Source organism: Dasypus novemcinctus, chromosome 9 (genome assembly GCF_030445035.2).
Source record: "Dasypus novemcinctus isolate mDasNov1 chromosome 9, mDasNov1.1.hap2, whole genome shotgun sequence".
Lineage (NCBI taxonomy): Eukaryota > Metazoa > Chordata > Mammalia > Cingulata > Dasypodidae > Dasypus > Dasypus novemcinctus.
Genome location: NC_080681.1, coordinates 123,532,383 through 123,547,552, shown reverse-complemented (window position 1 = coordinate 123,547,552; position 15,170 = coordinate 123,532,383). Strand labels below are relative to the sequence as shown.

General features: G+C 38.4%; 2 protein-coding genes across 3 annotated transcripts in view; one reads left to right on the top strand and one right to left on the bottom strand.

The window, feature by feature from the left end:
• Positions 1-645: 645 nt before the first annotated feature.
• LZIC (leucine zipper and CTNNBIP1 domain containing) lies at positions 646-12,577 on the bottom strand. Of its 2 annotated transcripts, none has more exons than XM_004467415.3 (8): positions 12,489-12,577; positions 11,740-11,899; positions 8,106-8,214; positions 5,920-6,055; positions 5,458-5,556; positions 4,313-4,408; positions 4,051-4,132; positions 646-3,555 (listed from the first exon to the last, which is right to left on the bottom strand). In XM_004467415.3, the coding sequence occupies exons 3-8, from the start codon at positions 8,204-8,206 to the stop codon at positions 3,497-3,499; spliced, it is 573 nt and encodes a 190-aa protein (XP_004467472.1). In that variant the 5' UTR covers positions 8,207-8,214; positions 11,740-11,899; positions 12,489-12,577; the 3' UTR covers positions 646-3,496. The 2 variants fall into 2 exon arrangements, with proteins under 2 accessions (XP_004467472.1, XP_004467473.1); XM_004467416.4 differs by lacking the exon at positions 12,489-12,577 and adding an exon at positions 12,202-12,473.
• NMNAT1 (nicotinamide nucleotide adenylyltransferase 1) overlaps positions 12,543-15,170 on the top strand; it is a 42,358-nt gene continuing 39,730 nt past the window's right edge. Inside the window, exon 1 of the mRNA XM_004467413.3 lies at positions 12,543-12,982. The gene's annotated coding sequence lies outside the window, so the exon portion shown is untranslated. The remainder of the gene's footprint in view (positions 12,983-15,170) is intronic.

Genomic DNA, 15,170 nt, shown 5'->3' with positions numbered 1-15,170 from the left:
ATGAGAAAGAAATGGAGAGGAAGGTGGTTGAAAGGTTCTAAACAAAATGGCTTGAATTTATTTTTTCTGTAATAATTTCAAATTATTATCACTTACTATAAGATACTGTTTCAATGGAGGAGTTGCATATTTTTATTTTGAAAAGAGGACCATTCCTGAATGTGGTTAAAGGGGAAACTTTTGGTTGTATATAGGTTAATAAAATTAAAAAAATAAAAGAAAAAGAAAAAAATGACCATTCCTTGCCTGTCTTCAATAAAAGGTCTAACAAAGTTAACTATTTGTCCCAACTCCCCAACTCTTTCCTGGGAACAACTCCTTATTCGATTGTTCAATTTCTTCCTTCACCACACACCTAGAATACTATCTTACCAAGTCACAGGATAAAAAACAAAACAATGAAACAAAGGACTTGTTAAAATGATTAGATTTCATTAAACATAGCTCATTTGGACATTGCCTATTGGAATTCATATCTGCAATGAGACCCAGTTCTTTGAAAAATACAGTAATTCTTTCCACTAAAATATTAGCCTGAATAAGAATGTCAAAAAGTTAACTGACTTAGTGTTAGTATAGTCTGCAACCTCCCAAGAGATTTAAAACACTAGAAGATTAAACGTAGCAAACTATAAACAGGAAACATAGTTTGGAAGTCATTTAATAACTACAATTGCATAGAATTAACTCATTTTTCAAATTATTTTTCTCAACAAAACACCAAATTTGTGAAACAAAATAAATCATACAGCACTTGAAAGTTGTTAAATGGTGGGTGCGCTCCAATGAAAAGCTTCCTTTTTCCAATTAAGGAAGAGAGGGGAATGCATAATAATCCTGTGAGGTAGGTCCTATTATCCCCATAATAGAGAAATGAGGCTCAAAGATTTAACCTACCAAAAGTCACACAGTCATGAATGACAGTGTCTTGCTAAGCACAGAAAACCTGGCTACTTTCAAAGGTAGATAACTTCAAATTGAGTACAGTCAATATTTACAAAACAAATATAGTAATATGATTAATGAAAAAATATTTCATTGATGTCAGTCTTAATGAATTTAAAGGAAATCAAGATTGACTCCAGATACATACTGGCCCCTTTCAAATACAAAATATTCCTAATTGTCCTGTCTACCACTGGGGGGTAGGAATGGGGGGCCTTGCTATGGCTTAAATAAACAACAGCAGCAATTCCACTCCTAGGTATATACCCCAAAGAAGTGAAATCAGGTATTCAAACAAATACTTGCACAAAATGTTCATAACGGCACAATTACAATAGTCAAAAGGTGGAACCAACCCAAATGTCCGTCAACTGATAAATGGAGAAAATAAAAAATCAGTATATCATACAATGGAATATTATTCAGGCAAAAAAAGGAATGAAGTTCAGATACATGCTACAAGGTAGATGAACCTTGAAAACATTACACAAAGTGAAATAAGTCAGGCACTTTTGTATAATTCCATTTATATGAAATATCCAGACTAGGTAAATCAATAGAGACAGAAAATAGCCAGAGACTGCAGGGAGAAGAAAATGTGGAGTTATTGCATATGGATTCAGGTCTCCTTTGGGGTTGATAAAAATGTTTTGGAAGTAGTTAGAGGTGATGGTTGCCCAACACTGTGATGTATTGAATGCCACTGAATTGTACAAATTTAAAAGGATGAGTTTAATGTCATGTAAATTTCACCGCAATTTTTAAGAAACCATATACACAGAAAAACGAAAATTGACCATAAAGCCCTAGATTAACAGTAGGGAATTTGCTTTTTCTTGGTTTTCACAATTTTAATAAGTTTTTGAGTGTCATAAACCAAAATATAAAAAATTACCCATTAAAAGTTCCAAATAAGGCATTAATTGTGACTGAGTTCCCCTTATTTGGCCAGTTGGCAGAGCACCTAGTAGAGTTCACAGTATAAAAGAAGCTTTAAAAATGTTTTTAATTTTGCATAAAGTGCAAAGAAAAAGAATATTTAGATACACATGAAACAATATCAAGTAGTAAGAGCAAAAGTAGGCAACATGCACATGTTTGTGTCTATACATCTGAGTATGGACATAGACGTAAACATTAAGGAGAGAAACTTGCTTTTTTGCCTCACAACTTATTTTGTGTTTCTCCAAAAACTGAAGAGTAAATAGTAGCTTATAGTCACCATCCTCTGGGTTTCAGCAATAGGTCACACACAGAGAGGGTGTCTAGCTGCCATTTCCTATTGCTTCCCTGCCAGACAACGCAGGAGGTTAAGTTGCTTCAGGAGACTTTCCACAGGGCCCCCATTGTTCAATCTCAAAATTCAGAGATACAACAGGCCCCATTCATACAGAGAGCACACAGAGTAGAGAATGGCCCTAGGGCGAGTCAACTTTTTGTTGGGACATAGACTTTTCATAAACACTGACTTGCACAAATATGTGTTAATTTTTTTTAACTGTCTAGAATAAAGAAATAAAAGTCAATGGGCACTGTGGAAGATTGAATTATGTCCCCCACAAAGACATGTTTAAGTACTGTAGGTATAAACTCATTTGTAAATGGGACCTTCAAGTCCTAACCCCTGTCCTATGGTATAGACTCATTTGTGAACAGGATCTTTGAAGATCCTATTAGCTGATGTCAAATTGAATCAGGGTGGGCCTTAATCCATATGACTGGAATTCTTATAAGAAGAAATCTAGACAGAGACACAGACAACTGAGCAGAATGAGTAGAAGCCACAGGAGGAGACTGAAGTATACAAACTGCCAGAGGCAGGACTGGTTGCCCACAAGCCTACACTTCGGAGAAGGCCAATAACTTGACTTTGGAGTTCTGGTCTCCAAAACTGAGACAATAAATTCCTGTTGTTTAAGCCAACCAATTCTCTGGTATTTGTCATAGCAGCCCTGACAAACTAAGGCAGTCACTAAAGTGGGAGTCAAGATACCTTAATCTTCCACTCTGTCTCTAATGTGACTCTAAGCAAGACATTTTTTCTTTCTGAGCCTTAGATTCCTTGTCTGTAAAATGAAAATGATTTCTAAGGTCATTTAGAACTCTAAAATCTGACAAACACATATGAGGTCTACTGATGTTGCTATACTACTCATTATGAGTAGAGACAAATAATGAGCAGAAAGTATCATTAGTTCACATCTTTTCATTCTCTATCAGTACTTACAAACACAGAGCCTTAAAAAAAAACAGGCAGCAATTCCATTTTCTTTTCTCTCTCTTAAATAGATAAAACTGACAAATCATAATGAATAAGGTCCTATGAATTCCTCCAACCCAACAAGGCCAGGATTGCTCAAACAGGTAGCCCTTCACAAAGCACAATGATGAAGGGATAAACCAAAGCCGCTTTTATGCTTTTATGTCACCTTCTGTTAGGTTATTAATGCATTATGAGAATCTCTTGATTTCTTTGCAATGACTCAAAATTCCAGGAGAATAATGCAATTTACAACAAAATGTGATCAACGCCCAAGGATTCCACACCGTGTCATTTTTTTGTTTTTTCAACCTCAAAACTTGCCAGAGCAAGGACTTTGTCTCCAGAGCCTAAGAAGGAAAACACACAATAAACAAAACAGTTATTTTATATGCATTATAGGACCAGGTAAAGAAGAAAAAACTAGCACATAGTTATTGAAATAGAAATTAGAATAAGTCTCCATTTTCAGGGCATTAGCCCCTACACCTGACTGCTACCATGCCCCTCTCCTCTCTGCACAAACAACTCAGCTACATATGGTGACATTAGTTACAAATCCTTACTCCGGCTCAAGGTATGAAATACAATATGTAAAATTTTAGTTCAATTTTATGATTATACTTAACTGACAAATACTTTTTTAAAAATTAGGCTGTATTAATTTAATTATTTTTAATTAAAAATTATTGGTAAATAAAATCAAGAAAACAGATTTATAAAGAAAACTATTCTGGTTTTACTGCTAACCTCAAGAAAAGGTTATTTATTTTATCTCAGTCATGCTGCCTTTCCTTCTGAAGGAGTAATACATGTGCAGCTTATAGAAATATGAAAGTACTCACCAAGGTCTGTAGAGACTTTCTCAAATTGGCTGAGGATAGCACCTGCATTTGCTGACAAGAAGGCCTCATCATCTGCAGTCAGCTAAACAAACAAACAAGCAAAAAAACTCTCAGGCTATTGGGGTCAAATGTTTCATATGGTTCTGGGAACCACAGTTAAGAATGTCTTAGGACCACAATCTACATCATGGATCAAGAAGTTCTGTACCAAATATTTCATCCTTTTTCTTTATACCTAATATATTAAATAAAGTACTGGTACCTTCTCTCCAAGTTTTCTGAGAGCTGTTAGTATTTCCACTTTCTGTTGTGTGTATAGGTCTCTTTCCAGCTTTCCTACCATCAGATCTCTATCCATCTAAAATGAATGAATGCAAAGCAAACAGAATTTAAGTGGAAAAGAAAAAAATGTGTGCAAAAAATCCAGCTTTTCAAACCTAGTTTAAAAAAAAAATTCTCTAGCTAATTAATATCATGAAGAACTACAGAAAAATCAAAGACAAACATGACAGAAATGTTTTTACACTATTCTAATAAATTTGCACAAGTTTTAATACTAATGACAACAATTATTTTAGTTATAAACTCTACTGAGGAATAAACAGGTTAATAGTGTCCTTTAGAGAGGAGTGCATCTCTAAGAATTCATTTCATAAACTGACATATGATCTGTAGGCTTGAATGGGACAACTGGTATCTGATCTGCTAAAACTTATACTAAATATTCTCTCCACCATATAAACATGATAGTGAGCACTATGCTTATAAGTGCTTTACACATGTTAACTCATCTAATCTTCATAACAGTCATAATGGGATAGGGTCTATCACTATCACCATTTTACAGATGGAGAAATTGAGGTACAAAGAGGTTGAATAAGTTGCCCTAGGTCACATATCTCAGTAGAGGAGCAGAGATTCAAATCCAGTCAATCTCACCCAAGTCTGTGCTCTTAACTACACTGCTACTGAATTACCAGTGGTTGCAAATAACTTATTATTGTCTCAATTATAGTCAAGTCTAGAAAAAGACTTCCTGAAGTATCAGGTTTTTATAAAGGTCTATAAAGGTTTGTAGAAGTCTGACATGAGATGCCATACAGGCACAGAGCAATCCCTCTAATAACTTATAAATAGGATTTAAACTTGGAGCTCCAGAAGTAAATGGCAAAATCTTAAAGGTAGAGTATAAATAGAAACTGTCAGTGGAATTAAAGCTGCCACATGTTGCTTAAACCATTACATTGGTTTTCAACCATAATTGCTCAAAGGACTAATTTTGTCAGAGAATTGTGGGTTGTGGCTCTAAAATCAACTATTTTCAAATGTTAGAATATCATATTGCAAAAACTCTCATGCTGGGAAGAGAAACACACAAGTGATCAGATCAATTTAAAGAAACCTTACCTCTGCTAACCTTGTCCGAAGTTGACCAGGTTGCTTCTTTGCAAATAATCTGATGACCTCTGGAGTTTTAAAGGCCTGGCTGATAGCTGCCTGAATAGCCTAGAAATACAAGAAGGCAAAAACTAATCAAAATATTCCAATGAATTGCATGGAATAGGAAGTTTCCATATAATGAAAACCACTAAGAGACCATTCATTTACGCAGTTGACAGGTATTTGTTCATGAAACACATTACAATTTTAGTTCCCATTTGCTATTTCTGTGCTTGTCACTGGAGTCAAATACATAGTAAAATGCAAATCTGGAAACATATGCTGTTTTAAGCATAAGTAGACACTCATCAGTAGACACTCATCAGAAGTGATACCCCAAAAAAGGTACATTTTTAAAATCATAAATATACTTATAAAAAAATGAAAAGGAAAAAAAACCCAAATCTGTCACCATATAAGTAGGCTTACCAGTTGCATTCCACTTAGTTCATCCACCAATGTCATATTTCCAGACATAATTTTTTTCAATGAATCATTAAATTCACTTAGCTGCTCCAGAGTTTCTTTTTTGGTTTCTTCATATTCCTCTGTATCAAGTTCCTCTCTAAAGTACAGTGAACATTATAATACAGAAAAGTACAAAGCTCCAAGTGAAAAAAAGCAATCTTGGTTTTTTGGTTTTTTTTTTATATACTAAGCTTACAGATATACGTATTTATAAAAAATACCTGGGGGAAAAAGCTGAAAGGAAATCTTAAAATGCTAATGATAGATATGTGCAGGTAGTAGTAGTAGTAGTAATAGCTCCTGCAATGTGGTTACTTTGATAAACAATTTTATTTCACCAAAATGTTCAACAAGCCACATAATAACTTCCTTTAAGCAGTTAATGAATCAACAGTATAACCTTGGGCAAAGTAATTACTATAGCCAAACGTCTATTTATCTACAAGCTGTGGAAAATGATAGTACCTACCTTACAGGGTTGTTATGAGCATTAAATGCGATATGGAAAGTGCTTGTGATATAACAGCTTCTTGATAATAGCTGTTATTATCACCATTAATGGTAGGAAAAATTTGGGGTACCCGGAAACACAACAGCATGCAGCACTTACGCTGTCATATGAATAAAAGAATATTTTAATATATTTTATATATTTATTTGTTGTTGTTGTTTTTAAGATTTATTTATTTCTCTCTTACCCGCCCCCCCCCTCAGTTGTCTGCTCTCTGTGTCCATTTACTGCGTGTTCTTCCATGTCCACTTCCATTCCCAACAGTGGCCCAGGAATCTGTGTCTCTTTTTTTGTTGCTTCGTCCTGCTGCCTCAGCTCTCTGTGTGTTCAGTGCTGCTCCTGGGCAGGCTGGACTTTCTTTCACACTGGGCGGCTCTCCTTATGGGCACATTCCTTGCGCCTAGGGTTCCCCTACGCGGAGGCATCCCTGCGTGGCACAGCACTCCTTCGGCGCATCAGCACTGTGGTGGGCCAGCTCACCACATAGTTCAGGAGGTCCTGGGTTTGAACCCTGGACCTCCCATGTGGTAGGTGGATGCTCTATCCGTTGAGTCAAATCTGCTTCCCACATTATGGTTTTTAACAACCTTGCAAGATTGCTTTAAATAGTACAGATAAAGGGGCAATCACAAGCTTGGCCCGCAATAGGGACTCAATAAATGCTAGCTATTGTTATTTGCAGTAAATGTTTAACAAACATTCTTTTATTAAAATATATAAGTACATAAAATACATAAATAAGGGAAGCAGACTCGGCTCAATGAATAGTGTGTCTGTCTACACACAGGAGGTCCACGGTTCAAACCCAGGGCCTCCTTGACTCATGTGGAGCTAACCCACATGCAGTGCTGATGTGCACAAGGAGTGCTGTGCCACGCAGGGGTGCCCTCACATATGGGGAGCCCCACACACAAGGAGTGCACCCTGCAAAGAGAGTCGCCCCGCGCAAAGAAAGCACAGCCTGCCCAGGAGTGGCACCGCACACACAGTAGAGCTGATGCAGCAAGATGACACCACTAAAAGAGACACAGATTCCCAGTGCCGCTGACAAGAATGCAACTGGGGAAAGAAAGAAAGAAAAAATAAATCTTTAAAAAAAAAAACAAACCATAATGTGGGGAGTGCATGTAACTCAGTGGTTGAGCGCCTGCTCTCATGTACAAGGTCCTGGGTTCAATCCCTGGTACCTCCTAAAAAAACAAAACAAAACAAAAAACAAAAACAAAACCACTTAAACCCCCCCCCCCCAATGAACAGTCTTGATCCTTTGAGGAGTTAAGCTGAAAGAACACACCACAAGTTCAAGTAGTACCTACTCAGTTGATACTGGGCAGAACTGTTCTAAATACTAAAGACCAGTTAGATGTTATTATTCCCATTTCACACAAGGAAATGTTACCTTAAGGAGGTGAAGTACTTTGACCAAGTTTGCACGCTTTTGTAATTAATTGAGCCTTTTACACCCCAGTCTTTATGACTAAGGCTGTACTAAGGTTATTTCTCCAAGAGACAAAGCACTGCAAAGAATATCCCAGGGGAAACCAAAATCACACATGGACCTGCAGCCTTAGAGTTTGTAATCTAGTTGCAGAAAAAAGCTATTTTACAGCATGACAACATGCAATTATACTATTACCTGCATTCCTCCAGATCTTGTAATTGCTGCATTAGTCTATCCAATTGTTCTTCTAAATTTTGCTTTAATTTGCTTGTCTCTGTCTTTCCTCTGGAAGCCATTTTAACCCCTATGTAGAACAATAAACCCACATCATATTTGGCTATTTGAAGCAATTCAATACACCAGAGCAATTTAAAACAGACTATATTCTTTCTGAGCTACAGGTGAGGGAAAGTTATGCAAAGAAAATGTCAAGTTTGATAAAAATTTTAAACTCATATAGTAATACCCACAAAAAGTGCTTTACAGTCTTCTTAACTGACTTGGTTAGAAGACTCACTATTGGTCTATCTTACTTTTAAACATACTTGATAGATGAAAATCCAGACATAAAGAAATAGATTGAGTGTAACTTTAATTTATAAAAAGATTCATTATAAGTCTTTTTCGTTTATAGTAAGTACTAGTCTTTAAAATTTTTTATAAAAGTATAACATTCATAGAGAACAGTACACATAAATGTTCAAATACATTTTTATAAACTGTACATACCACAGAAACTCCAGAGCCCAGAATACTCCTAGTATTACCTTATTGTTCTTGCACGAATTTTCTTAATGATCTGTGAGAACGAACACCTTTTGATATGGATTTCTTCTTTGGAAAGGTGATTATTTTTCTATTGGATTCTCTTTCTCTCATTGATTTACATAACAGGAATAGGAAACCTTTATAACTATGTTGTAAATATTACTTTGTCTTCTGTCTATAGATTTCATTTATGGTGTTTTTGTCACAGATAAATTATTTTTAAATGGCAAAATCTCCCTAAGTCTTCTGAGTCTTCTGTCTCATGAAGGCAGACCCTACCTATCCCAAGATTTGTAAAAATACACTTCTAATAGTTTTATGAATTTTTTAACGTTTAGCTCTTTAGCTATCTGCAATTTTTTTTGCTAATGCTATGAAGGGGACTTACTTTTTCTTTCAAATGGATAGTGAATTGCCGACATCATTTAATTCATTGATCTAATATGCCACCTTTATTGTAAACCAAATTCCCAGGCACATTCTGTTTCATTGATTATTTTCTTGTCCTATTTTTAATTAATATAGTTATATGGATAGTGATCTTAATAACTGATAAAGGCTAGCCTTTTATTATTGTTCTTTTTTTTCAAAAACTCTCAGCTATTCTTATATATTTTCTCTTCTAGATTGAGTTTGTCAAGTTCCATTAAAAATCCATTGAACTTAGAGATAAAATGGAGAAAATTTGTAGCTTTGCAATTTGAACCTTCCTATCAAGGTTCTCTTTTATGGTCTTTAGCTTTAAAAAGTATTGTTTTATTCACATAGGCCTTGAACATTGGCTTTCCCTAGATATTTTGCATTTTTTGCTAATATTGGGATCAGGATTTTTTATTACAATTTCCAACCAATTATTGCTGCTGTAGAGGAAAGCTACTAATTTTAGTACATTGATATTATATCCACTTAAAGTTTTCTTATTTAGAAAAATTAAATTAAGATTCCTTTCAGAAAACATATTTTCAATAACAGTAAGTATAACCACTCATCAAAACCTAAATCTAGAGAACTTATGAAAGCATTGTAGATTTTGACACATAAAGAAATCATTATCAAATGATTTGATATGCAAACGTCAATGAAGAGAGTTTCTTATATTATGTTCAAAATAGAATGCAATCAGCAAAAACCTATTCTTACCTCTGATTTTAAAATTGGCTTGTCATCCAAGCTACAACATAGCTAGAAATATAATTTATCATTGTTACATTTCATACCTAGTAGTTGAGTTTTTCTTGGGAATACACATTTGAATTTTTATTTGAAATCTGTTGAACTTTCCAGTAAAAGTCAAGGCAAACCCAAGATAAAAGTAAAAGTGTCTTTCCAGACTTAATTTCCTGCAGTTTAACTACACAGGACTATTTATTGTTCCAAATCAAGCCACATATTTTCATCCATTTTTTTTTTTAAGATTTTTTATTTCTCTCCCCCACCGCCACCGCCCCCAGCTGTCTGCTCTCTGTGTCCATTTGCTGTGTGTTCTTCTGTGTCTGCTTATATTCTTGTCAGCAGCACCAGGAATCTGTGTCTCTTTTTGTTGTGTCAGCTTTCTGTGGCATCACTCCTGGGCAGACTGCAATTTTTTCTTGCTGGGTGGCTCTCCTCACAGGGCACATTCCTTGAGCGTGGCACGGCACTCCTTGCATGCAACAGCACTGCGTATGGGCCAGCTCATTACATGGATCAGGAAGCCCTGGGTTTGAAACCTGGGCCTCCTATGTGGTAGGTGGATGCTCTATCCATTGAGCCAAATCTGTTTCCTAGTCATCCATTACTTTTAAGCCTGCATTTTTCTACCGCTCAAGCTCAGATCATGCACTCTTTGAGGTCTAGGTAAGTATCATCTTCTCCAAGTTTTTTTTTTTTTTTTTAAGATTTATTTTATTTATTCTCCACCCCCACACTTGGGTTCACTGTCTGCTCTCTGTGTCCATTCGCTTCTGTGTCTGCTTCTCTTCTCGTTTTCTCTTTATTAGGAAGCATCTGAACTGATCTTGTGACCTCCAGCATGGGAGAGAGATACTCAATCTACTCTCCACTAGCGCAGGCCAGCTTGCCCTCACTGGAGGCCCCAGGAATCCAACCTCTCATATGGTAGACCAGAGCCCAATCACTTGAGTCACATCTGCTTCCCCATGATGTTTCCTTGATTCCTTTCCAATCATTAGAAAGTGAGTTAGAGAACTGAGATTTTGCCTTTTCTTATTTCTCCAGCATCTAGCACAACGCTGGGCAGACAAAAAAATAACTGGTAAGTGAATAACGATAATTAATTACATCTTCCTCTGCATGCCACATCTTACTCTCTATTTAGCATTTATTTCTGCCTTGGATTATAGGCAGATCTCACTATAACGAGTTATTTGCCTGTATTTTCCAGACTGTAAATTCCTTAAAAACAAAATGTGTCTGATTTTTCTCTTAGACTCCTCAATAGCTAGTACAGAATAGGCACTTGATAATTAGACAAAGCATATAAAGCTGCAATATATTCTGAGGGGTTAAAGCCATTCTGAATAAAATTCAGCGGAGTTGTGGGCACTTTTTTAAGTGTTTTTTTTTTCAGATTTATTTATTTATTTATCTCCCCTTCCCCTCCCCCCACCCCGGTTGTCTGTTCTCTGTGTCTATTTGCTGCGTCTTCCTTATCTGCTTCTGTTGTTGTCAGCGGCACAGGAATCTGTGTTTCTTTTTGTTGCATCATCTTGTGTCAGCTCTCCATGTGTGTGGCACCATTCCTGAGCAGGCTGCACTTTCTTTTGCGCTGGGCGGCTCTCCTTACTGGGCGCACTCCTTGCGCATGGGGCTCCCCTACGTGGCACCTTGTGAGGCAGGGCACTCCTTACACGCATCAGCGCTGCGCATGGGCCAGCTCCACATGGGTCAAGGAGCCCTCACCCCTGGGCCAAGTCCGCCGCCTTAAGTCTTAACCTTTTGAGATTTATCTCTGACAGATAGAACTCGCTGGCACCACCTAGTATTCAGTAAAGGTGATGCAACTTTTAACCAAGCTGCAAGAATGGGTAATTTCAAGAGGAAAGCGCTCATTTGTGCTCACCTGCTGCTTAGCACTCTGAACTCTGCACAAAGCTGACCGGTCTCAAATTGCACAAATCTTCAATTCCTTAAGTTTCCACTGTCATGAACTTGAGGAAAAGGAAATTGTTCCTCAGGACTACAAGAGGCTTAAAGTTCAAACCACTTGGGGGTGGAGTTGGCTGAGAAAAGGGAAACCATTAAGAGATAATTTTATTTACTGGATACAAATTTGGCCTAAAGCAGATAATTCCCTCTTGAGCAGCCTGCAATTGAAACACACCCCTGTTCTCCTAGGAAGACAGCCTGGGTAGAGGAGAAGAAGAAACCTGTCTTCTCTGACTGCGCCTCCGGCAGCCTATGACGTTTATCCTAGCAAAGCCCTGGGGGTCACTGAGGAAAACCCCGCACCCCAAGAGTTAGCCGTCAAACCCAGAAGCAAAGAAAAAGTAAGGGCGGGGAGCACATCTTCCCCGGCTATTACCCAGCAGCGTTCGGATTACAATCATCTGGATGGGGTCAGGGAACAGCTCCGGTCACGCCCCAAATCCCCTCTCCACAAACTACCCGGGGCTCCGCACTTAACGTCCCGCGGCGGCCGGGCTCAAGTAGGCCTCTGTTGCCGCCAGCCGTCGCCGTGAAACCGCAGTCCCCAAAGCGCCTTGTGACCCTCCCATTCTAGAACCCCGGCAACCTCCTCAAAAGCCCGGGGCCCCACTCCCCCTTCGCCCGCCCAGGGTCCTAGGATTCAGAGCCAGGGGCCCCGCCTACCTGAGGATTTGGGCTTTGTGGACCACCACCGGAGGAGCACTTCCAATGCACGCACTTCCGGTCTTCTCGAACCAATGAGGGTGCGGCCGCGGGTGTTCCCTTAGCTGGTGTCCGGGCGGCGGGACGCCCGTAGGAGGACTTGGGCCGGGTGGCTGCGAGGGCGTGCAAAGCCCCCCAACCCGGGGACCCCGTAGAAACCGGGCTCTTGGGGGAGTCAGCCCGAGACTCCTTTTTGTCGCAGGCATTAGGATATCCAATATAGTGGGTGTCTTTGAGGATACCAAAGGCAAGGTCATTTTCGAATTTTGGGGGCAAGGGCTCTTGCCCCATAATTCCTAAAGTCTCTCTGTGGAACCGCAAATCTTGGTAACCTTGTTCCTGACCTCCAAAACGGATGAATCCACACTGTGCTTACAGAGAGGACTGTTTTTTAAAAATCCCTTGCTAGAGGCTCCTTGAAGCTGTCACCCCTCGGGCTTGAGGAGGAGTGAGAGGTAAGTGCTCCCTTCTGAACAACTTCTCATTCCTCCTAAATCCGTCTTTCCAAATCTGTGGAAGACCAGATCCACCTTCCTGGAGGTGGGTCGACATTCTGGCATCTTGAGAAGGAGGCTTGCTGTTGAGGATCACTTTTAAAGATTCGCTTTTTAAAAAGCATTTGGGCAGAAACCTTTTTCTGGTGTCCTCATCTCATCTCCAGTAGTCCACAGGACGTCAGCAAAATAGTTTCAGAGGTGTTGTATTTAAAGTTAGTTTTATTTCAGCTTCCCCAGGCAAACTCCTAAGGTTACCCACGAACTCTCCAGAATGCATTGTTCTGTCAGTTCTGTTTGATGGTAGAATTCCTTACCGTAAATTGTTTCCCTGAGTTAAAATTTGGATATGAATCAAGTTTCTAGCTCACTTCAGAAAAGACTGTACACACATTGGTTGAACTGGTTCCAATAACCTACCTTGCAAAACGCTTTAGGGTCAGAGATTTTTTTTAAAGTAAATGACATATTATGCAATTCTCTTATTTTTAATCTATGAATTATGTGTGGAGGACTCTACCTTTTGAGTAAAATCAAACTATCTGACAAATAGGGTCAGTGCCAAACAAAAAAACTGTGCTTCCCCCAATTTTTCCCCTTAAACTTTTTCTTTTGAAATAAGTTCATACTTACTGTGACAGTAGCAAAAAATGATACAAAACCCCATACAGAGAATTCCAGCTTACCCACTCCCCAGATAACCAGATCCAACAAAGTTTACATTTTGCCACATTTACCATATCATTCTATATCCATCCATCTACCTACCTATTTTTCTATTTCCTAAACGTTGGAGACTAGATTATGTACTTCTCCCTCCTCTCTACCCGTGGTAATCTACTTATTTTCTGTCTCCATGCATTTGAATATTCTAGCTATATCATATAAAGTGGAATAATACAATATCTGTCCCATTTTGTCTGACTTATTTCACTCAACATGATGTCTTCAAGGTTTATCCATGTAGTGGCATGTATCAACTTCATTCTTGTCGAAGGCTGAAAAATATTCCATTGTGTATATATTCCACATTTTATTTATCCATTCATCAACTGGTGGACACTTGGGATGCTTCTACCTTTTGGCTGTAATAATGCTTCTATGTACATTGGTATACAAATATCTGTTTGAGTCCCTGTTTTGTTTTTAAATATTATTCTTTTTTAAATTATTTATTTTTTATTTATTTCTCTCCCCTCCCCTCCTTGTCTGCTCTCTGTGTGTTCTTCTTTGTCCGCTTGCATTCTTGTCAGTGGCACTGCGAATCTGTGTCTCTTTTTGTTGCATCATCTTGCTGCGTCAGCTCTCCTTGTGTGCGGCGCCACTCCTGGGCAGACTGCGCTTTTTTCATGCATGGTGGCTCTCCTTGTAGGGGCTCATTCCTTGTTCCTAGGGCTCCCCTACACAGGGGACACCCTCTGCATGGCACTGCACTCCTTGCATGCCTCAGCACTGCGTGTGGGCCAGCTCTCCACACAGGTCAGGAGATCTTGGATTTGAACCCTGGGCCTCCCATATGGTAGGCAGATGCTCTCAGTTGAACCAAATCCGCTTCCGTAAGTCCCTGTTTTTAATTCTTTCAGGTTTATACCGATAAGTGGGATTGCTGGGCCATATGGTAGTTCTATGTTTAACTCTTTGAAGAACCACAAACTGTTTTCCACAGCAGCTGCACTGTTTTACGTTCCCACCAACAAAGTACAAGGGTACCTTTATCTCTACATCCTTGCTGGCACTTATTTTGCTTTAAAAAAAATTTTTATTTTTAAAAATACTACTCTTCCTAGTGGGTGTGAGTGGTATCTCATTGTGGTTTTGATTTGCATTTTCCTATGGCTAATGATTTTTTCATGTGCTTATTGGCCAGTTGTATATCTTCTTTGGAGAATTATCTATTCAAGTCCTTTGCCCCATTTTTAGTTGGGTTGTTTATCTTTTCATTGTAGTTCCCCTAATTTTGATGATATTATAGTGTTCCATTAAGTATTCCTAGTACATATGTAGGAGAAATTGGTTTGAGTTCCAGTTTTCAAACAAAAATAGAATCCAAGCACAAGTCATAACTTGGGAGCCAATTAACTGCTATTTGGCTGCTGGAGCAGTTTAAGACACTTTAATTTATAACTCACATGGGAGCCCCAGAGAATAA